We start from the raw sequence: 24,566 nt of genomic DNA, 5'->3' as shown, positions 1-24,566 counted from the left end.
GGTAACATCTAAGCTGAGACCTGAGTGACGAGCAGAGGAGTTGGCCAGGGGCCAGGTAGTGAGGGCCGACTAGGGCATGTGCCAGACAGAGAGCACAGCTTGTCTGAAGCCCAGGGAGGGGTATCCCATGTCCTCCAGGAACAGAGAGGAATTTGGAGCAAGTGCTTTGTGATACTGAAATTCTATGAATCTGTCCTGGGCCACGTGTCTCAGGGCTGGATAACAGTAGAGGGGAAGCTGATCGAGGCATGGAAAATGGGCTGTCCAGTGGGCCTGGAGGCAACTTAAGTTACTTCTGCCTACATCCCATTGGCCTGAATGCAGTCATATGGCCCACCTAGATGCAAAAGGTGCTGGGAAATGTACTCCCTGGTTGGGCAGGGGTGCACAAATCCTGGTGGGGTACTTGCTTTCTATATCATAGGGACTTTTTCTGGCCCCTGACCACCTCTCTAACCTCTTCTCCACCTAGCTCACTCTGCTCCATGTTGTTGGATGAGTGAATTTTATAGATGAAGAAGCTGAGGTTCAGAGAAGTTAAGTAATTTGCCCCACGTCACTCAGCTAGTAATGGCAGAGCTGGACTTGAATCCACATCTGTTCGTTGCAAAAGCCTTGTTGGGCTAGGTACTGATCTTGAGTGCTTTGTGAGGGCCTTCCTGTGATCCAGGTGTTCCCACTCAGGATTTCAGCCAAGTGCCTGCTGTGCCCATTATATCAGCAGAAATTACCGACTTTTCTCCAGTTACTCATTCATTCGTGCAACATGCATTTGTTGAGGACCCAATGTGTGCCAGGCTTTGTGCTCTGCGCTAGGAGCTAGAGAGGAATGAGACACGGCCCCTTTTGTTCCAGACATTCACATGGTTTGGCCACTGAGAAGCTCCATAAACAGAGTTCCCCTGAAAAGGGAGACATGCTGTATCCCTGGTCTGACCTGCCAGGAGTACAGAGTGTCCTGTGTACATAAGAAGGGTGCCCAGCAAATGATTAAAAATTAAAAGCCAACAGTGAAATAAGCCAGGTGGAGAAAGACAAGTATCAAATGATTTCACTCATATGTGGAGTATAAGAATAAAGAAAAACTGAAGGAACAAAACAGCAGCAGAATCACAGAACCCAAGAATGGACTAACAGTTACCAAAGGGAAAGGGACTGGGGAGGATGGGTGGGAAGAGAGGAATAAGGGGTCTGGGGGAAAAGAAAGGGAGCATTACAATTAGCATGTATAATTAGCATGTAGGGGGGTACATGGGGAGGGCTGTGCAGCACAGTGAAGACAAGTGGTGATTCTACAGCATCTTACTATGCTGATGGACAGTGACTGTAATGGAGTTTGTGGGGGGGGGACTTGGTGAAGGGGGGAGCCTAGTAAACATAATGTTCTTCATGTAATTGTAGATTAGTGATAACAACAACAACAAAAAATTAAAAGCCAAGCTCTCTTGTGTATTTTGTTACTGGATCCTGTAGTTATCATATTTTGTGCTTTGTATTCTAAAATGTGTTCTGATTTTTAAAACAATGAAATAGCAGTTCTGTATGAACAAAGTGCCCTGTACTGCAATGACATTTTTATGAGCCTTAGCAGAGCGAATGTTGACTTAGCTTCTTGGGTTCATCTGCAGGCTGTTGTTCTCATCAGTGAGTAAGCCAGTTTCTCCGTCTTGTATGCTTGGAGTTTTGTTTTTACAGAGGCAAGTGGGGAGAGTGGGTCAGGAAAAGCTCCTTGGAATTCCACAAGATTCATTCTTGAGCAGGGTTTCTCAGCCTCAGCTCTGCTGACGTTTGGCCACGCAGTCCCTTGCTGTGGGGCTGTCCTGTGCATTCAGCATCTCTCAGCCCTGCCCCCAAGGGCCAGTTGCACACCCAGAGTTTGTGGCAACCAAAAATGTCTCCAGACATTGCCAGGTGTCCCCTGAAGGGGCACAATTGTTCCAGGGTAAGGGTTACTGTTCTTGACTATATTTATTTCCTGTTCCCACTGTGACAAATTACCATAAATTTAGTGGCTTAACTCTTAAGTTCTTATCTTATTGTTCTGGAGGTAAGAAGATCAAGTCAGACTGGTCCATCTGGAGGCTCTAGGGAAAGTTTGTTTGCTTGCCTTTTCCAGCTTCTAGAGGCCGCCTGCAGTCTTAGGCTTGCGGCCCCTTCCTGCACCTTGAAAGCCAGCCACCCAGCATCTTCACATCTTTCTCTTTGACCCCTGCTTCCATGATCCCATCTCTCCCTCTGACTTTTATAAGGACTGTGTGATTACTCTGGGCTCACCAGATTATCCAAGATAATATTTCTGTCTCAAAGCCCTTAATTCAATCATGTCTGCAAATTCGTTTTTGCCATATAAAGGAAATATTCACTGGTTGCAGGGATTAGGATGCGAACCTCTTTGGGAGGCTGTTATTCTGCCCATCACATAGTCTGTTGGGCCTCAGGTATAGTGGAAATGCTTTTGGAGGGCAGTGATCAGGGCTTAGGGGATGGTCAAGGCATCCATCAAAAGCTGGCACTTTTGAATGTCAATTCTGTCAGGCACCATGTGCCTGATTGCCTGGGTTCCTCAGAGCAACTCTTGGGGTAAGTACTGCTAGGCAGTGCCTGTTTTACAGATAAGGAAACCACCCAGGGAAAGCTTCCTGGAGGGGGTGAAAATTTGAGCTGGCCTTTGAAGGGGTCAAAGCAGTTTAGCCTTGGGTGGGAGAGGTGATCCACAGAGAGGTCTGGGGGTGTCAGGTGCAAGGGCAGGGAGGTGAGAGCTTGGCCACTGGTTCTTGGGTGGGACATGTAGAGGGGAGGAGGCAGTTGGGTATGGACATCTGTAAATCAGTCCTTGTATTGTGACACTCTGCCGTAAACTGTATTATTTCTCACCATATTTGAAACAAAAGTATATTCCTGAGCATGTACCACATGCTGGGGGAACAGATGTTAGTAAGACACTGACACAAGTTCTTAGATCGATGCTGGACTTAGTCACTCCTGATATTGTGCATTTGTTATCACCCCACCCCCAATAGATAAATCAAACATGGCCTGGAAAGGTGTCTGATTGGCCCTTGTCGAGCCCTGCTCGGTGCCAGGTGGTGTAGGGGGTACAGACCCCGGGGAGTTCCAGGCTGCCCCTAGAGTCTGCTGTTTAGGACAGGGTCCTCACAGGGGATTCAGGATTCAAACCCAGCCCTGTGGCTGTGGACCACAGGCTCTCAGCCACTATATTGGGCTTTGGTTTTTATTTTTTTCACCAGCTTTATCGCGGTATAATTGACAAAAAATATATATAGGGCAACGATCGATATATGTATACATTGCAAAATATTGCCACAGCCAACCTAATTAACACATCCATCACCTCACATAGTTACCGTTTGTGTGTCTGTGTGAGAACACTTAAGATCTGCTCACTCAGCACATTTCACGTATGTAATATCACCATTACTAGCTGTAGTCACCATGCTGTACATTAGATCCCCAAGAATTACTCGTGTTGCATAACTGGAAGTTTGTACCCGTGACCAGCATCTTCCATTCCCCCGACCCCCAGCCCCTGGCAAGCACCCTTCTACCCTCTGCTTCTGTAAGTTCGGTTTGTTTAGACTCCACATACAGTATTTGTCTTTCTGAGTCTGGTTTATTTCACTTAATATAATGTATAATGTCCTCCAGGCCCATCGATGTCATTGCAAATGACAGGATTTCCTTCTTTATAAAGACTGAATAACACTGCATTGTAAAAATACCCCATTTTATTTCTTCATTCCTCCACCAATGGGCACTTAGATTATTTCCATATCTTGGCTGTTGTGAATACTGCCACAGTGAATGTGGGAGTACAGATATCTTTTCAAGATAGGCTAAGGCCTCAGATGAGAGCTCAGGATATCCTTGGAACAAGCAACATGCCGGTGCAGCCCAGGGCAGCCCAGCTTAGCCAGTTTCCCTCCCCTAGATGGTCGGACTATGGCATTGGAGGTTTGTCAGTCACTTCTCTGCCGGCAGCTCCATCATTGCCCCAGGGCAGAGTCTGCAACGGGTGCTTAGTGTGGCGCCTGGGCCATGGTAAGCTGCCTGCATGTGCTATTTGTCTTATTTTGGTGAAAGTTATTCATTTTTTGAGGCTGATGGGAGCAAAAGCCTATTTGCTTTCTTATCATGTGTTTGCAGCATGAAAGCCACAGCTTTTCTTCTCTCCCTTGGTGAGATGAGCTCACACTAAACTGTGATAAATCCTTAGCTGCTTCTGGTGGGTGGAGTAAGACAAGTTCTTGGCATCGTATCTGAAGGAATCAGGAGAAGACCTCCAGTCTAGGGCTGAGGAGTGGGAAGGGGAAGTGGCGAGGGGAGGTGAAGCTAAGGTCTCATTTATCACGCCAGGAAATCAATAGATAAGGACCAAAATAGATAAACTAAGAAACAGCAGATAAAGCATATTATTTAGGGATATGGAGATGTCTACCAGGAGTAACATGTGGGTTGCATCTGGGGATGGGAAACCTGGTTGCCCACGTCCGGTTGCAAAGGTTGTTCACTGTAGTTGAGCAGTACCCAACCTGTGTGTCATACATGGTAGCCCTAGAAAGGGGTGTTATTGTTAACCATGTGCTTTAATTAAACTGGATTTTTAGTCATATAGAAAAAATATACAGTGATCTAAGTCCTGGCTTGGTTTTGGACTTTTCATTTTGCAGGTGACAAAAAAACCTGTGTGTAACCAGCCAAGTGTCCTTCCACCCCCTAAAAAGACAAGGACTTACTGCAGCATACAATTCAGAAGTCCCAGCGGGTGGGTTGGCTTCAGGCATGTTAGGATTCAGGGTCTCAAATGATGTCATCACTATTCACTTTTCTTTTCATCTCTGTTCTCTCACAGAACAAGCTTTGTTCAGCTTTGTTCTCTGATGGTCTCAGCCCCTGTCTCAGATTCCCATACTGTAGGAAAGGACTGACCTGCTTCTCCAGCCCATCAAGCTAAAGCCCCAAGTTTACCTGGATTGTATGGATTGGTTTGACTTGAGTGACATCCCCACCTCTGAGCCAATCACTGTGGCCAGATGCCCACTGTGATTGGCTTAGACTTGGGTCATGTGACTCACCCTGTTACCAAGGGTGGATCACCAACCCCGACCCCTCAACCTGTGAGTGGGGCAGAGGCAGATCCCTGTAAAAAAGTGGGTGCATGACATGAGGTGGCCCATAAGTCACCTTGTCCACTGTGGCTGTTGTCAAGGACCCGGTGGGTTCTGCCACTGGGCAAATACTAGCGTGTGTCCTGGCCGGCTCAGCGCGGTTCTGGGGTGCTGGGGCTCCCAGGAGTGGCGGGTGGGAGATGGATTCTAGCTCATTTCTACAGTGGGAAGGCAGCTCCTGGGGATGGGGAGAGACCCAAAGAAGACCAGCAGTCACTGTGGCTGGGCCCACAAGCCTTGACCTGGGCACCATTTAGCACCCCAGCAGCTGCCAGAGGAACCCTTTTGAGAAAAACCTGGTGAGGGCAGTGGTTCCACGGCCTGAGCCTAAAATAGTCTGTTCCCGGAGGACCCGTGAAGAAGCTTGGCTTGGCTGCTGACCAGAGGCCCAGGTTACCAGCATGGCTGGGACCCAAGGCTCAGCTTCCTTTACTTATGATAATAAAAATGATAATAATAGCTACTGTGTTCTAGTACTTGCTCTGTGCCCTCACTGTTCAGTGAACTGGGTGGGTACAACTCTGTACCTCAGAGTGTAGTGAGGAGGGGGAGGCTCGACAGGTAGTTAGACAGCTAGTAAGTGCTAGAGCTGGGGTTTGAGCTCAGGTCTGCCTTACTCAGAACTCCCCTCCACAGCTTCTCCATAGAAATATTTTCCCAGGGTGTGTCAGGAACTGGGAGCAGAAGATGTATATGCCTGAATGAGAGCGGAGGGAACCTTCTAGAGAATCCTGATATCTTGGGAGCTGGGGTCCTGCCCCTGGTCTCAGGCTTCTGCTTACGAAGTGGGCCCCTTCTGTGGGCCAAGGAAGCTCAGGTTAGATGGAGATTTCTAGGAGTTTGAGGACCCTGGCTAGTGTTGGAATGGGCATTGTGGGGCTGAGTTATGGGCCAGTGAGGGTTCCTTGACTGTCTAGGGGAATCAGACATGCTCCAGGGGTCCAGTCTTCATCGACAAATGTGGGAACAGCTGCCAAGTTAGGACTCTCGATTGAGGCTTCAGTTTTCCCAGGCTGACCCTACCCAGGTGATGTGAGTTTCTATGATATGAGAGAGAAGGGGCTACTGGACCAGATAGAACTAGCAAGTGGTAAGGAAAAAAATTAATTACAGTAGATTATGTAAGTTTAGGTGGCAAAATCTGAGGCTTGTGAGTCCAGGACTATTATGCTGCCCTGTGATATAAGATGATGTAAGACAGTCTCCCTCTGTCTCATGGCTTTGCCATCCTCAGCACATAACTTACTCCTCATGGCTAAATATAGCTGCTTAAGCTCCAGCCATCACACCTCCATCCCAGTCAGCAGGAAGGAGGGAGAGCAGCAGGACACACTCTCTCCCTTTAAAAACTCTTTCCTGAAGTTGAAAACAGCCTTTCTGTTTATATCCCTTTGGCCAGAACTCAGTCACATGGTCACATCTAAGTGTAAATAAATCTGGGAAATGCAGACCTTATTCTGAGTGGTCAAGAGCCTAGTCAAAGACCAGTGGGTCTCCACAGGGAGAACAGTGTAGCACAGAGAAGGCACACAGTGGATCTGTGGCATCTTACTATACTGATGGACAGTGACTGCATTGGGGTATGGGTGGGGACTTGATAATATGGGTAAATGTAGTAACCACATTATTTTTTCATGTAAAACCTTCATAAGAGTGTATATCCATCATACCTTAATAAAAAAAATAATAAAATAAAATAAAATAAAAAAGACCAGTGGGTCTGTTAATAAGGAGAGAGCAGCTGTTGGGGACAGTTAGCAGGCATTGCCACAGCTGCCTTAGGAGCAATTTATCACAACCAAAAGCCATAAAATAGAGTCTGCTTACTCAATTCTGGAATACATGTCGATGCCTGCTGAGTGCTAGGCACTGTGCCAGGCAGGGTCACAGCTACTTGTCTGCAGCTTGTTTCCCAGGGCCAAGGAAAATGTCTGTGGTGGGACAGGGCCAAAGGCTGGGGTTCTGGTCATGAACTAGCTGTGGACCTCAGGCCACTTCCCCGCTCAGCTACCCTCACAAAGGGGACGTTGGCCAGATGGACTGACATAGTTAAGGTCACCAACAGCACAATCAGGATTCGCATCCTCAGCAGCCTGGTTCCTGAGTCCAGGCTCTTAACCACTGGCCCAGACAGGCTGAAGCTGAGGCCCCGGCCCCTCGCCTGGCCGCAGAGGTCAGTGATCAGGGGGGCCTGGCAGCTCCAGGAGCCACACCACTGTGGTCAGCAGGGATTCTGGCCAAGGGTAGGTAGCCATGGCAGAGTAGGTTCTGGGGCTGGGAGTGGCCAAGAGTGGGGAGAAGTGGGCACAGGGCCTGGGGAAGATTTTGGTAACCAGTGGGATCAGGTGGCTCAGGCGCCGGATGTGGGCCCGGCTGTGACTTGCTCAGAGAGGAAGAAACAAACCCAGCAGTTGACACCCAGAGCAGTAACTTCCAAACTGAGTCAAGAAATCAGTGTGGTGGTGGTGTGTTAAGGAAAAAAAATTAAAGCAAAGAAAGACAAAAGAAAACTAAGTGGAACAGAAAATAACAGAGTGCATTGTACAAAGTAAGGCCAAGTACAGTTTCCTGAAATTCCAAATGAAATTTTGTAGGTATGTATGGGGTTAGGATGTACATATATTTCCTGCTGTGAAAACTGTCAAAGTGTCAAACCCAAAGATTTAGAAGACTGCCTGTTGATGGAAAGAACTGTTAATAATTGGAATTATTGCCTTGATCTAAAAGAGTTTTTAACTTTGTCACTTCTTTATTATTTATATTGAAAGCAGTCTAGCTTAGTAAAAGTTAAAACAATATAGAAATGTGTGAAGTTTTAGGAAGTTCCCTCTACCCTCAGTTCCCACTGCCCACTCAGTGCTGGTGCAGCTCCCGTGGGTCCTTCAGGAGAGTTTTAATACACCTACAAATGTCCTTTTTCTTTGACCACAAATAGGATCACCATCATACACCTCTTCTGCAACTTGCTTTTTAAATTGAACAGTTTTTCTTAACTATCTCTTCTTTGAACTTTAGCTTATTGAAATATAATTCACAAACCTTATAATCCTTCCACTTTGAAGTGTTGTTTAGTATATTCACAGCCATGCAACAAGCACACAGTTTTAGAACATTTCATCAACTCAAACCCATTGCCATTATTCCCCGTTTACCCCCAGTTGGTCCCTCTGCCATCCTTAGGCAACCGTCACATACTTTTAGAGATTGCCTTCTTTGGACATTTCACATAAATGGAATCATTCAATATGTGGTCTTTTATGACTGTCTTCTTTCCTTAGCGTAATATCTTTAAGGTTCATCCATGTATCAGTACTTCATTCACTTTTGTGGCTGAATAGCAGTCCAGTATTTGGACATACCACAATTTGTTTATCTATCCATCAGTTGTTACACATTTGGGTTGGTTCCCCTTTTGGCTATTGTGAATAATACTACTATGAACATACATGTACAGTTTTTGTGTGGACATGTTTTCATTTCTCTTTTTTTTTTTTTTACTTGCATATCAATGTTTATTGCAGCATTATTCACAGGGGCCAAAAGGTGGAAACAACCCAAATGCCCATCAGTGGATGAAGAGATAAACAAATGTGGTATATACATGCAAGGAAATATCATTCAGGCGTGAAAAGGAGGTTCTGACATGTGTTTTCCTATGTGCGTGAACCTTGCCGATATACTCAGTGAAAGAAGCCAGACACAAGTAGTACTCCTTGTACGATTCCTCTCTTATGAGGTATCCAGAATAGAAAAATTCATAGAGACAGAGAGTGAAATAGATGTTATCAGGGGCTAGGGTGTGAGGAAGAGGGCATTACGGGGTTACCGAATGTCTGTTTTGAGTAATGCAGAAGTTTGGAACTAGATGGTGGTAGTGGTTATACAACTTTGTGAATATATACAATGACACTGAATTGTACACTTAAAAATGGTTAAAATGGTAAACTTCATCTTATGTATATTTTACCACAGTTTAAAAAAGAAATCTGGCATGATGAAAAGAGTCGAGCAGACACAGGTGTGAATCCCAGGGCTGCCTCTACCTGTTTGCATTGGGCAAGTGCCTTAATGCCTGGGAATCCATGTTTCCTCATTCTGAAAATGGAGATGTTGATGCTTGACTCCTTAGGTAGCTAGCATGTAAATGATGTAGGCAGTACTTAGCACAAAGCACAAGAACCCATTCTAGATGGAGGTGACCCATTCTAGATGGAGGCTAACATGCCATGTAGTGCGTGATCATTACTGTCAGCTCTTAAGCTCTACCCCAGGGCCTCACCAAGTGCACGGACAGGACTTCTCACCCCACACACTGATGAACGGTTAGCCATAACTGAGATTTTCTTATTTTGGAAGAACTTCTTTCAACAGAATGCCAATGAAGAACCAGGTGTTTGAAAAATGTGGCTGTGCTAAGTGAAATGAGCCTTTTTTGGAGGCCAGATGGGAACATAAATCAACATTTGTTATTTTCTGTTTTTTTTTAATCTGTCTTAGTGGGTATAGCTTTGATTTGCATTTCCCTAATGACTAATGATGGTGAGCATCTTTCATATGCTTAATGGCCATGTGTATATCTTCTTTAGAGAAATGTCTATTCAAATCCTTTGCCCTTTTTAAAATTGGTTTTTTTTTTGTTGTTGTTGTTGTTAGGTTATATGAGTTCTTTACATAGCCCTTTATCAGATAAAGGATTTGCAAAAATTTTCTTTCATTGGGTGGATTATCTCTTCACTCCTCTGATACTCTTTGAAGCACAAAAATGTTTAATTTTGATAACATCAAATTTATCTATTCTTTATTGCTTGTGCTTTTGGTCATATCTAAGAAGGCTTTGCCTAACCCAATATCACAAATTTTCTCCTGTATTTTTTTCTAAGAGAGTTTTAGCTCTTATATTTAAGTCTTTGATCCATTTTTAGTTAATTTTTGTGAAAAGTGTTAAGGAAGGAGTTCAACTTCAGTCTTTGAATTTATTCACTCAACCCAGCACCATTTGTTGAAAAGAGTATTCTTTCCCCATTGAATTATTTTGGCACCCTTGTCAAAAATCAGTTGGCTGTAATTGTGAGGTTCATTTCTGGACCCTCAGTCCATTGATCTTTATGTCTATCTTTTTGCCAGTGCCAACTGCCTTGGTTATGATAGCATTGTAGTAAGTTTTGAATTTAGGAAACGTGATCTTCCAACTTTCTTCTTTTTTCAAGATTGTTTTGGCATTCTGAGTCCCTCAAATATGAACTTTAGGACCAGTTTGTTAATTTCTTCCAAAAAGTCACTTGGATTTTGATAGTGATTGGGTTGTATCTGTAGATCAATTTGCGGAATGTTGCAATCTTAGCAATAGGAAAATCTCATCTACAAACATTGGGATGTCTTCCCACTTGTTTAGATCTTCTTCACTTTCTTTCAGCATGTTTTGTTTTACAATGTACACATCATGCACTCCTTCTGTTAAATTTGTCCCTAAGTATTTTATTCTTTTTGATGCTATTTACAGATGGAATTGTTTTCTTAATTTCATTTTTGGAGTTTGCATTGCTAGTGTATAGAAATACTGTTGATTTTTGTACCCTACAAAAATCTTGCTGAACTCTTTCTTGACTATTTTTGTGTGTTTGTGTATATCTAGACTTTCCCCTTCACAGTGTAGAAAATCTGTAATTAATATAACCATTGATGGGCATGGTGAGCTGTTAACTTTTGTCTGCTGTTGTTTATCATGCTGCAGAGAACACGCTTTGGGCCACTCAGCCAATCTGAGGATGTATATTGAGTACCTACTCTGCGCCAGGTCCTCTTTGATTCACTGGGGATACAGACAGTAAAAAAGTAGATGAGATTTCAGCTTGGGGAAGTCATTTATGAAAAGAATAAACCAGAGTAATGTGCTGGGGAGTGCCTGGGCATGCGTTTGAGAGGAGTTCTTTGAATTGAGGAATCAGAGATTTCTCTAAAGAGGTGACTTTTGATCTGGGAACCAAATGATGAGAAAGAACCCAGAGCTGGAAGGTTGGGAAGACTGTTTCAGGCACAGGGAACAGAAAATAAAAGGCCCTGGGATGGATTGGGCTCCCTGACTTCACGGAACAGAAAGCAGGCCAGCGAGCCTGGAGAGCCGCCAGGGCCAGAGGAAAAGTGAGCAAGGGCCGACTAACACAGGCCTTGCAGCCTTAAAAGGTGCTTAGATTTTATTAAGAATATGGAGAGAAGCCGCTGGAGGGGGTTAAGCAGGGGAATGACTTGGCCTTATTGATGTGCTGAAAAAGATCCACTGTCGCTGCATAAGAAGCATTTATTTTCCTGGCCTTGTTTCAAGCGCTGCGTTCTTTAAAGTGGAATTACTGGGTCTACGGGCTTGTACACTTAAATGTTCCTAGATGCCGCCTGCCCGTGCCTTTCCAAAAGATAACTGTAGTATTCCCTGTGGGGGTGCTGGCCCCTTTGGTCGGCAGTGGCCTTCGGGGTGAGGTGCCCAGCGAGCTCACCCCTGGGCCCGGGTGCCCGTTCTCTGGCTTGCCTCGCAGGACCCTCGCCGCCGCATTTGCCCGGTAACTCTGGCTGTGTCGCCCACCCCTTGGGTAAACCGAGCGCCCCAGGAGCATGGCGGACGAAGACCTCATCTTCCGCCTGGAAGGCATTGACGGCAGCCAGACCCCCCGGGCTGGCCACGACCGGGAATCTGACGCAGACAGCGACGAGGAGGATGGTTACTTCATCTGTTCCATCACCGATGACCCCAGGTCACACCAGAGCGTCAATTCCAAGGTTGATAACTACTACAGCGACCTTAGGAAGGGTGAACAGTACGGCTCCAGCGGGTCTCCAGCCAGTTCCTTCCATTTTAAGGTGAGCGGACCGCCTGGCCCACCTTCCCACACCCACTCAGCTGCCGCCAAGGGTTGGGGACTTGGGGTCGCTGGTTGAGGTCTTCCCAGTCTTTCGAAACACTTTGAATTCTGGATGTGAGGATGTGCCTGTTAAGCTGGGAGCATTTTGTCACTTTAAACCAAGTTTCATTATTTGAGAGCAGTGTTCTCCAAAGAGCTGCTCAGGACCCGCTCCTGGGGTATGAACACCTTGACCAGCTTATTTAAGAAATGGAACAGAACAGAACAGAACAGAACAGACGGAATACTGGAGAGTCCTGCAAACGGTAAAGATCTTATTTTGGGGGACAAACGTACACCCAGGTGAACACACAGATGGAGTAGCCGTACTAGTTGACGGCCAGCCTCTCGCGACGTACCAGTCGTTAAATTTTTATTTCACCCCTGATGTGTGCAGATGTGGGTGCAGGCACATGATGTGAAGTGTAGTTCTTTGTGTTGGTTGAGGTAAAAAAAAAAAAAAAGCCACTGCTGAGGCTGGGCGTCCTTCTGGATTGAGGAAAAGGTACTTATTTTGTTAGGGATTTGTGTTCATACCTTGACAAAGCTGGGTGTGAAGGAGAGGGAGAGAAGTTGAAAGGGTGAACATGATTAAACTTCTGTATACTAACTGGTAGTGAAAAAAGTTTTTAATGCAATACTGTTGTCTTTATTTAATTCTCACCAACTGTAAGTATCTGTTATACTGTGAGCAAAATGCCTATTCCCACTTATTTGGGATTTGAAATTGCAACCATTCTTTCCTAACTTCAGAATTAATCTGTTTTTAGAAAATTAATAATTCTAATTCTTGGACAGTTGGGTATTTTTTTCCTTTCAGGGCCAGAGTTCTAGTTTCAGTCTCTCTGGGGCAGGCAACTCCAGAAATAGCCCTGTGGGTCCCCTCTGAGGTTCAGGGGCCCCTGAAGGGTCATGTTGTGGCTTGCCCCGCTTTCCTGTCCTATGGCAGTCTCTGAAACACACCCCCAGCCCCGTGGAGGGCAGCGTGGGAAGGGCCAACAGCAGCCTGGTGCTCCTGTCTGTTCATTTCAGGTCAGGAGGATTGAGCCCACGCTGATCCTGGGGGTGTCTTGTATCGTGTGTGAGGGGATCCAGGTGCCAGAGGGGCCTGGCAGGGTTAGGGCTCGGGTAATAGAATCCAGCTCACAGCAGGTCAAGGGAAAGAAGGAATTTATTGTAATAGTCCAGGAGTGTTTCTTGGGACCCAGGGGTGAAACAATGTTGGGTCTCTCAGGGCACAGATCTGGGAACCAGGAAGCAGTGGGATAGACAGACTGACTGACTCCTTCTCCTCCCACCCCCACCACCCTCTCTCCACCCTCTTTGCCTATTCTTTATTCTTCTGTGCCCCTCAGTCTACACAGCAGGAGAATGGACTGCCACAGCCCCAGCGTCCTCTCATTACAGATGAGCCACTTGCAAAGTCAGATTTAACCCTTTCCACCCCGATTCCAGGGAAGGAAAATCTGGTTGGTCCAGCCTGGGTCAGGCATCCTGTGTCTCTGAACCACTCAGTCTGGCCAGGGTATGGCATGGTGGGAGGGGGTCACAGAGGAGGGACTGCTTCCAGGGAAGGTGGGTCCTGGTGACCTCTAAGGGGAGAGTCCCCCTCGGAGAGACCCCTCCCACAGCTGTCTGTTCAGAGGAATCATGAGCCCTGGTGGGCTTTTTGGCAGACATGGGGCCCAGGAGCTGAAGGGTCTTAGACATGGACAGACACAGCCTCTGACCGCAAAACGTAGCACAGTGAAGCCTTTAAAGGAAACACAGACCAAGTGATCTGGTGAAGGGTGGTTTGTCTGTAGGAATGGCTTTAGGATGTGAAGTTCACTGGGCAGGACCCGGTGGCCTGTTCGGCTCTCATCCCCGGTGCCTAGAGCTGTGCTGTGCTCATAGTAGGGGCTTCATCTGGAATCAGTGAGGGGATGACGACGCTCTGCTCACCTCTCTATGGCTGCTGTCTCTCTAAAGGACATCAAACATAAACCCTGTGGGCCATTTCACAATAGTTACTCGAGTAAAAAATATTATCTCAGATGGCAATTCCATCTCCATAGCTTCATCTTGGGGCAGAGGGTTCCTTCTGGATTCCCTGTGCATCAGCATTGTGAGAAGTGCCCTCCTTTATTGGTTGGGACTGTCTTTTATATTGTAGGACATTCAGACCTGCCCACTAAAGGTCATATTTGCCCCCTATTCATTATGACAACCCAAAATGTTCCCCAAATGCCATATATTTGCAGAGCCCCAATGAGGGGGTACCACCCTCAGTTGAGAAACCAGTGCAGAAATATTTGTTTAAATGTTTACATTTATACATTCAAAGATGTGTTTTGTATATTGTTTGTAATAAAGAAAAAAGGGAAGCAGCTCCAGTGTCTATCAAGAGGGTCCTATTTAAATTATAGACCCATGTTCCTAACACAGTGCTGTATTTACATGAAAACAAAGATGATGTTTCTATTTTCTATGTGATTTGACTTGAAAACAGTGCCAAGATACATATATACTTTGGGGTGGGGTGGGGTGGACAAAATCCATGAAAAGCCGTTGGGAGAGTGCTGGCCCACTATAAGGATGAAAAAATGTTCACTATTTTTATTTTTATATGATGATATGTGAAAAAACAAGTTGAAATATAATATGGTCCCACTCTTATAAAAAAATCCTCATATTCACGTATATTAGTATTTGAATAGCAAAACTGATGGAGGCGTTTGCATCCACCAGTTAATGGTGATCCTCTCTGGGAGGGAGGGTATCATTAAGGAGACTTTGATTATCTATATTATATATATTGTTATATATATTTAAACAGAACTTAAAAGTACATGTATATATTATATATGTTTAAATAGTTAAACAGAACTTATAAGTACATGTATATATTACTTGTGTGCAGAAAAAGGTGTTTTTGGAAGAGCAAAAATAATGCAAAACAGCCAGGTAGCCTCCCCTCTCCCAAACAATTAATAAATAGACCCTCCTTAAAACTCACTGCTTCTACAAGGCAAAGTTCAAATTCCTCACCAAGGATGGGGTTGCTGGTGGTCCCCAGGGACCCTGCTGGGCTTTTGCACCTCTCCCCACTCCTGGAATAGGCTTCACTTTCCATGCCTCTGCCTGAAACCTCTTTTAATAGATGCCCATGCCCGGGTCTGGTCTGTTAAAATGATTGACCTGGCTTCCTCTGGACCTGATTTTCAGACACCCTGCCCCCAGCTCTCTTCTGCATTCCCTTAGCAGACCTTTGTGTGCATCTGCCATGCTCTGTTTATGAGTCAGCCCTGACTGTAAGGTTAGGGTCTCTGTCTGATTGCAGTCCCCTCTCCCCATACTTGGAACAGTGACCATTTATGGTTGAAATGTAGCTCCTCATTTCCCACCTTCCTAGATAATCGAAGCAAGGTCCTTGAGGTTCCTGTTGCCTGTGGGGACTTCAGAGGGAGACAGCAGATCAGTTTCCTGAACCTTGCTCTTTTTGGCACATGACAAACCTACCGTGTATATTTACTGCCGACCTGACAACCTGGGTTGTTTAACCCAAACAGCCACAGTGTTCCTCCACAGTGGCCCTGCCTTGCAGGTACCCGGTGTGTATTGTGAACTGTCCAGCCTTGTCACTGTCAAGGCCAGGGCCTTCTGCCTGAGTTCCCTGGGGATGGGGGCAGAATTTCTCAGGGGGCTGCCCTCTTGATAGAATGTCAGGCAGCCACCCGAGGATGTTTATAGAGTTTATCAGAATGTGGGAAAGTGCTTGTTCTCTGGAGTTAAATTTAAATAGCAGAATATACGGCATGACTGTAGCTCTGTAGGAACGGATGTACTCAGAACAGATGCCAGAAGGAAGCACATGGGCACATAAACAGATTATATCGGGATCAGGAGTGATCGCATTCCTTTTCTCTACTTCTCTGTCCTTTTTTTTTTTTTTGTTATCATTAATCTACATTTACATCAAGAACATTATGTTTACTAGGCTCCCCCCTTCACCAAGTCCCCCCCACAAACCCCATTACAGTCACTGTCCATCAGCATAGTAAGATGCTATAGAATCACTGCTTGTCTTCTCTGTGCTGCACAGCCCTCCCCGTGCCGCCCCCACATGCTAATTATACATGCTAATCTTAATGCCCCTTTCTTTTTCCCCCACCCTTTTCCCTCCCCTCCCACCCATCCTGCCCAGTCCCTTTCCCTTTGGTAACTGTTAGTCCATTCTTGAGTTCTGTGATTCTGCTGCTGTTTTGTTCCTTCAGTTTTTCTTTGTTCTTATACTCCACATATGAGTGAAATCATTTGGTGCTTGTCTTTCTCCACCTGGCTTATTTCACTGAGCATAATACCCTCTAGCTCCATCCATGTTGTTGCAAATGGTAGGATTTGTTTCTTTCTTATGGCTGAGTAATATTCCATTGTGTATATGTACCACATCTTTATCCATTCATCTACTGACACTTAGGTTGCTTCCATTTCTTGGCTATTGTAAATAGTGCTGTGATAAACATAGGGGTGCATCTGTCTTTTTCAAACTGGGCTGCTGCATTCTTAGGGTAAATTCCTAGAAGTGGAATTCCTGGGTCAAATGGTATGTCTATTTTGAGCTTTTTGAGGAACCTCCATACTGCTTTCCACAATGGTTGAACTAATTTACATTCCCACCAGCAGTCTAGGAGGGTTCCTCTTTCTCCACATCCTCGCCAACATTTGTTGTTGTTTGTCTTTTGGATGGTGGCGATCCTTACTGGTGTGAGGTGATATCTCATTGTGGTTTTAATTTGCACTTCTCTGATGACTAGCAATGTGGAGCATCTTTTCATGTGTCTGTTGGCCATCTGAATTTCTTCTTTGGAGAACTGTCTGTTCAACTCCTCTGCCCATTTTTTAATTGGATTATTTGCTTTTTGTTTGTTGAGGTACATGAGCTCTTTATATATTTTCGATGTCAACCCTTTATCAGATCTGTCATTTATGAATATATTCCATTTCTGTCCTTTTGACTTGTCTAGAATAAGCATATATATGTTTTGATTTTCTGAGTAAAGTGGGAAATTTTATCTTAAATTGTTTTCCTGGTCTGGGAATATCGTGGGGATCATGCCACATCAGCATACATAGATCACTTCTTTTTTTTTAAGTGAATTGTCTTCTATCCCCTGATATGTGTGGATGTATTTAGCCAGTCCTTGAGGGACGTTTCCATCATTTCCTTTTCTTTTCCTATTACAGTGTAATAAATCTCCTTATACATATATTTAAGCAAACCTTAAAGTGTGCATTTTTTATAATACAAAAATAATACAAGTACAAGGTAAAAGGAATTAATTCAAACTGCATAAATGATATACAGTGAAAAGCAACACTCCCACCTCTTATCCTTATAGAAATATACCTTACATAGATAAACATATACAGGCAACCCTGGAACAACACAAGTTTGAACTTTGTGGGTCCACTTACATACAGATTTTTTTCAGTAAATATGTTGGAAAAAGATCTGCAACAATTTTTGGAGATCTGCAACAATTTGGAAAAACATTTTCTTTTCTCTAGCTTGCTTTATTGTAAGAATGCAGTATGTAATACATGTAACATACAGAATATGTGTTAACTGACTGTTATCAGGAAGGCTTCCAGTCAACAATAGGCTATTAGTAGTTGAGTTTTGGGGGAATCAGTAGTTATGTGAAGATTTTGGACTGTGCAGGGGTTAGCACCCCTAACCCATGTTGTTCAAGGGTCAGCTATATACATATATACCCTCCCCCTTTCCCTTTTTCACAGAAATGTTGGTTACCTGTTTTGTACTCTCTAGGCTGTCTTCCCATGTAAGCTGACATCAGCTAGAAACCATGCAATGGGCGCTGTGGGTTGGGCAGGCCCTGCTGCACATGAATGACTGATATCAATCTTTTAATCTGCACAGCAACCCCATGAGGATGAGCGTTATGACAGGTTGAACCCCAGGCTCCAAGGTCTTAACCACCTGATGCCCCTCATGACTGCAGTATGCTGTCTTGCTTATTTTGTTGCTGTTCTGTTTTTCTAATGGCTGAGTATCACATCAGTGTCTGAAAGCACCAGAATGTATTTACCAGCCCCTCAGGGAGGGGGATGAAAGCTCTTTCCAGTCTTTGGCTACTTGGCTACTACAGACAGCGTGTCCTAAGCTGCCCGTGCAGGGGTGCACCTGCTGGGTAAATCCCCAAAGCTGGATGGGTGGAGCAAGACGCCTATGGGTTTAGAACTCACCTGGGCAATGCTGATTGTCCTTCAGAGAGGTTTCACCAGCGTCTGTGCCCCCCAACAATGAACAGGAACACCTGCTTCCCCCACCCTTGTTAGACTTTAGTGATCACACTCATACTTCCAGCCTCCCGAGGGTGGCTCCAGTCGCTTGGTCAAAGGACAGAGATCACCCCACAGTGATGACTCAGGGAGAGAGGCGTCCCTGCCCACCCAAGCCCCAGGAGGCCCCACCCCTGCCCCCTGACCACAGGAAGCTCTGTGCATACCGAGAGGCAGTGAACATTTTTGTGCAGAATCAAACAGGGAAGCTTAGGCATCCCAGGTCCAAAAAGCTCTGGGCCTCCCATGCAATGAGGGCCTCCCGGGCAGATGAAGGGAAAAGAGGGTGATGCTGGCATTGGACAGGAAGCCACCCGGTGACCTGGTGTCTGGAAAACAGGAGGTTGAGGAGATGCAAGTCTGGCTGCAGGGCCTCCTCTCTGAAGTATGTGCATGCACTGAAATGCCCAGATCCTTTGTGGAAATGTGCTAGGGTACAAGGGTCCCCCTTCTTTAATTTTATTTTGTAACTTTTTTAGCTTTATTGAAATAGAATTCACATACCATGCATTTTACTCTTTAAAATGCATGATTCAATGGCTTTTAATATATATTCATAAAGTTATGCAGCCACATCTCCGTAGTCAATTTTAGCCCATTTTCTTTACCCCAAAAAGAAACTTCACATCTCTTAGCAACTCCCTACCCCCCACTCCCACTCCCAGTAGCCCCATCCCACCCAACCCCTGGCAACCACTAATCTATTTTCAGTCTCTATGGATTTGCCTTTTCTGGACATTTCATATAAATAGGATTATGCAGTATGGGGCCTTTTGTGTCTGGCTTCTTTCACCAAGCATCATGATTTCTAGGCTCATCTGTGTTGAAGCATGTGTCAGTACTTCATTCCTTATATTGCCGAGTATCACTCTGGACCATGGATGTACCACATGTTATTTATCCATTCATCATTTGATGCTCATTTTGGGTCATTTCTCCCTTTTGGCTCTTTGGAATACTGCTACATAAATCTTTGTGTGGACATGTTTTCATTCCTCTAGGGTAGAAAATTAGGAGTGGAATTCCTGGGTCATACCATAGGGTCATACTTTGTGTTTGGACCCCTTTCTTTTCATGATTGAGCAGGCAACTGGGGCATGACAGGCTTGGGTTTGAGTCCCAGGTCTGCCATTTCCCGGTTGCTGCAGATCTGGAAGCAAGTCACCTCCTTGCTGTCTGAGCCTCAAGTACCTCATCAGTAGATGGGGAACTGTCCTTCCTGCCTGTCTGCCCTTAACAAGGTTGCCGTGAGGTGCAGTCCAGGATTCTGTCTGGGGAAGGGCGGCCAGAAAGCAAGAGCATCATTTTCATCCTAGGGAATGTTATTACTTTGGTGGTTATTTTTTCCGTCCTTCCCATCCTGTCCTCTCTAGCCACAATTCTGAGTCCCAGTGGTCAGAGGAGGTCAGTTACAGCTACTGTTTTTGACAAGGAGAGATTTCTTCAGGATTTTTAGCTATGTTCCTTTTATAGTTATTTGTTTTATTGCTTATAGAGGTAATCCATGTTCCTTGCAGAAAACAAAGTATCTATGTAATTGCTATTTAGGTCTTAGTGTGTATTTCAGACTTGGAGTCCCAAGTCTGACTTGTATTTCAGAATAAATAACAGACATGAATAAAATAGAGAATTTTTATTTCAAATATAGGATATTATATATATGTTATCTTCAGTAACCAGTTTTCCTCAGCAAATGAGATGGTGCCTATCTTTCCACATCAGTAAGTGTGGATCTAGTCATCATTTTTTTAATGGTTCTATCCAGTCCACTGTATGGATATACCTCAGTTTCTGAAGCATTTCCTCTTGTGGGATAGTTAGGTGGTAGTTTCCACTTTTGCTGCTTCCATATTCAGTGCTGGGTTCCATGGAAATTGCACAAAACCTCTAAATGCATGTGGCCCAGAATGGGGCAGCCATACAGCCCTGTCGGTCTCTTCCCATCCTGGAGAATGACTGTGCTTCCCCAGTTTTTCCTGCTTCTTTTGTTTGTCTTTGGGTGTGGCTTAAACCCTTTACTTTTGGCTGGGAGGGGTGAGTTGGGCTGACATAGAGCTAGTTTTTTTATTGAAGTGTAGGTGATATAATATATTAGTTTCAGGTATACAACGTAGTGAGTCAACATTTATATGCGTTATGAGGTATTCACCTCAAGTAAGTGTAGCTACCATCTTGTCAACATATAAAGTTACTACAATATTATTGACTTTATTCCCTATGCTGTACTTTTTCATCCCCGTAACAATTTATTTTATAACTGGAAGGTTGTACTTCTTGATCCCCTTCACCTATTTCTTCCATCCTCTCACCTTCTCCCATCTGGCAACCACCAGTTTGCTTTCTGTATTTACAAACTGATTTCTAGTTTTTTCATTCATTTGTTTTTTTTAGATTCCACATATAAGTGAAATCATACGATATTTGTCTTTCTCTGTCTGACTTCACTTGATAGTCCCTAGGTCTATCATGTTGTTTCAAATGGCAAGATTTCATTCTTTTTTGTGGCTATGTAATATTCCATTGTGTATGTGTACCCCCTCTTCTTTATCCATAAGTCTATGGATGGATACTTTGGTTGCTTCCATGTCTTGGCTTTTGTAAATAATGTGCCAGTAAACATAGGGGTGCATATATATTTTCAAATTAGTATTTTTGTATTCTCCAAGTAAATACCCAGAAGTGGAATTACTGGAATATACAGTATTTGTATTTTTAATTTTTTGTGAAACCTCCATAGTGTTTTCCAGAGTAGCTGTACCAGTCTACATTCCCACCAGTAGTGTACAAGGGTTCCCTTTTCTCCACGTGCTTCCTAACACTTGTTATTTCTTGTCATTTGGACACTGTTATTCTGACTGGTGTGAGGTGGTACCTCATTGTGGTTTTGATTTGGATTTCCCTGATGATTAGTGATGTTAAAAGCATTTTTTCATGTATCTGTTGGCCATTGTTATGCCTTCTTTAGAAAAATGTCTATTCAGGTCCTCTGCCCATTTTTTAATTGGATTATTTGTTTTTCTGGTGTTGAGTCATATGAGTTTTTTATATATTTTCTATATTAGCCCCTTATTGGATATATTGTTTGTAAACATATTCTCTCATACAGTAGGTTGCTTCATTGCTTTGTTAATGGCATCCTTTGCTGTGCAGCGGCTTTTTAGATTAATGTGATTCCACTTGTTTATTTTTGCATTCATTTCCCTTGCTGGGGAGACTATATCCAGAAATAAATTGCCGAGGCCAATGAGCAAAAGTTTACTTTCCATATTTTCTCTTAGGAATTTTATGGTCTCAGGTCTTACATTTAGATCTTTAATCCATTTTGAGTTTATTTTTGTGTATGTATAAGAAAGTGGTCCAGTTTCATTCTCTTACATGTAGCTGTCCAGTTTTCCCAACACCATTTATTGAAGAGACTGCCTTTTCCTCCTTGTATATTCTTGCCTCCTTTGGTGTAGATTGACCAAATAAGCATGGCTTTATTTCTGGGCTCTCTGTTCTATTCCATTGATTTATGTGTCTCTTTTTGTCCCAGTATCATCCAGTTTTGATTACTGTAGCTTTGTACTATAGTCTGAAGTCGGGGGTGTGATACCAGGGTGTGTGATGCCAGCTTTGATCTTCTTTCTCAAGATTGCTTTGGCTATTTGGGGTCTTTTGTAATTCCATACAACTTTAGGCTAGCACCATGGTTCTTAGAATCTGCAGAAGTGATAGGAAAAAAATATTTTATAATATCCACTTGGCAGACGTGACAGTTGATGTTTCAAAGGAGGCCTTCGGGCACCCCGGGATTCTTCCTCATGGGAATTTTGGAGGCCTTGATTGCTGTGATGGTGGTAGTAAGAACAATGATATAAAAATGGCACCAAAAGCAGTGACATCCTATGTGCTAAAGAATCTGCAAACATATCACCCGCACAGTCAGCCTCATGCCTGGGATTTCTAGGAAATTGTTATTATTATTATTATTAAATTTTTGTTTTATTTTTATTTTGTACTCTCAGACTTTGAAGAACCAAAGCCTTTCTGTTCTTTAGGCAGGGTTATGTTTTCCTTTTTTATGAAACCCCCTGAGCCTCCTATTCCTTGTGAGATTCATTAGCTTGCTCAACAAATGGATTTTAGTATCTTTAGAACTAGAGAAGATTAAAGCTGGCAAGGCCTTAAGAATCCTCTAACCTAGTTATCTTTTTTTATTAAGTTTGATTTTCACATGCAATTCCTGAAAACATTCTCATTGGAAAAAAATGCAAACCATATAGATAAAGCTAAAGTCTCCTTGATCGACCTATCCTCTTCTATTCCCAGAGATAACCATTGCATCTGTTCAGTGTAAATCACTTTTCAGACCTTTCTTTGTTTATTTATATATAAATATACATTTATGCATATATCCACAGACACACACATCCTTGGAAATCTATCGTAGTGATTTGTGGGTTTCTTCCACCAGTACATGGGGTCAAAGCTGTTGGCATTATTCAGCAACTTGCTTTTCCCCCTAAACAATAAGTCTTAGAGATTGTCCATGTGGGCACCTTGATCTTTTAAATGGCTGCGTACTAGTATACCAGGTGCATATAATCATCCCCGTGGGGACGGGCAGGTTGTTTGCAATACCTGAGTGATGTAAAGCATCTTAAGCACTGACCTTCTTTGGGCCAGCTCACCTGGGCACAGCTGCATACGAGATCTGAATGGCTGAGTCAGTCAGTGAAAGTACTGCTAGGTGGCTCTTGGGGAGGCAGTGCATCTGAGACTCCTCACTTCCAGGTCTCCATAAACACCTGTTTTTCCTAACCTGATGGATAAAATAGTATGCAGGGAATTTTCAGCTCACACAGGAGTTACTTATCTGCAGTGAGCCCTGCGACCTCAGTGAGCTGCTGTCTCTGGTGGGAACATGTCTATCCTAAGTGTGTGGGGGCAAGGGGGGTGGGCAGTAAATAAGCCAAACACTTGTAGTCAAAACATTCTTCATTGTCTTTTGTAAATGAGAAAATCAAGGTTTGCGTAGTCAGCAGTGGGCAGGAGTCAGAGTGGAAGGAATCAAATCTTAGGAAGAACTTTTTATGTTGTGCTTTTCAAAAAAAAGTCAGTTGTCCTCAGCCTGCCTGTTGCCAGTCGGGTGTGGCATGCTGTTTTAATGAGTTTAGAGAAAAAGTAATCTTGACTGTGTGAAATAGCACACCCTTTAATTATGAAATACTTGCTTCCTTGACTGTTTTTTGGTTGCTAGCTAGGAGGCAGTTTAGGTTGATACTCCTTGAACGGGGAGGCCCTGCCGTTGGTGGCTTAGGAGCATTTGAGTCGCTGGTTGAAAGCCATGTGTCTCAGGTGGAGAAGAGGGCACCTGTGCAGACACGCTTAGAAGGGCAGCCTGCTGACTGCTCAGTGTGCTGCAGACTCCTTGGCAGGTGGGGGCCACTGGCTGTCCCTGCCACTTACAGCAACTGGAATATGAGAGAAGACTGTAGCCCTTTTTCTAAGGTACAGAAATTCAGCAACTCTTTTAGTTGTAAACATGTCCCCTGTGGGGTTATTTATAATAGAAGAAAATGGGTGACACGTTCAAGTCTAACAGTGACACGGTTAAGTCAAAAATGATAAATCATATGTGGATTATCATGCAGCTGTTAGCAATGAACTTGGAAATTCATGTCATGTTTGTGTTTCAAAATTTAAGTGATTTGTTCTCTGCCTCTTGAAATGTAATTTAGGAGAAATTTTGTTGGAAGAGAATGCCAAGTATGTACATGTCAAATGTGATCCCTCAGCTATACTTCCAAGAAATATGTCCTACTGAGATCTTGCGCAGTTACACAAAGATTTAGATACAAGGATGTTCACTTCAGCACTGTTTGTACTAGGGATTATTGGAGAGAATCCAAATATCCATCAACCAAGGTTAGAGCAATACCTTAAGGTGCAGTTGTACAATTATATATTTTATAAACATGGAAGGGAATGAGGTTTACCCAATCTGTCTGTACATACAGCATGGGGGGACATCCAAGGTCCTGTGCTAAGTGGAGAAAAATAAGATGCAGAACAGAATGAAATGGGTGGGGCTGTCCCCGTGCTTTTAAATTCCTGTGCCTGTTTAGGAACAGTCCTGCAGAATAAATATATCAACTGTTTT

The 24,566-nt window shown here is 44.0% G+C and overlaps 1 protein-coding gene across 11 annotated transcripts in view; it reads left to right on the top strand.

Moving 5' to 3' along the window:
• Nucleotides 1-24,566, top strand: part of EEF2K (eukaryotic elongation factor 2 kinase) — a 70,164-nt gene that overhangs the window by 3,373 nt on the left and 42,225 nt on the right. For 10 of the 11 annotated variants that reach the window (XM_073215451.1, XM_073215450.1, XM_073215449.1 and 7 more), the window contains exon 2: nucleotides 11,714-12,035. The exons of the other annotated variant lie outside the window; for it this stretch is intronic. In XM_073215451.1, coding sequence (XP_073071552.1) covers nucleotides 11,790-12,035 — 246 coding nt within the window. In that variant the 5' untranslated portion in view covers nucleotides 11,714-11,789. The remainder of the gene's footprint in view (nucleotides 1-11,713; nucleotides 12,036-24,566) is intronic. 11 annotated transcript variants of the gene reach the window in all.

Source organism: Manis javanica, chromosome 10, assembly GCF_040802235.1.
Source record: "Manis javanica isolate MJ-LG chromosome 10, MJ_LKY, whole genome shotgun sequence".
In the NCBI taxonomy this organism is placed as follows: Eukaryota; Metazoa; Chordata; class Mammalia; order Pholidota; family Manidae; genus Manis; species Manis javanica.
The sequence above is the reverse complement of the archived record's forward strand: the minus strand, read 5'-3'. Positions and strand labels throughout refer to the sequence as shown.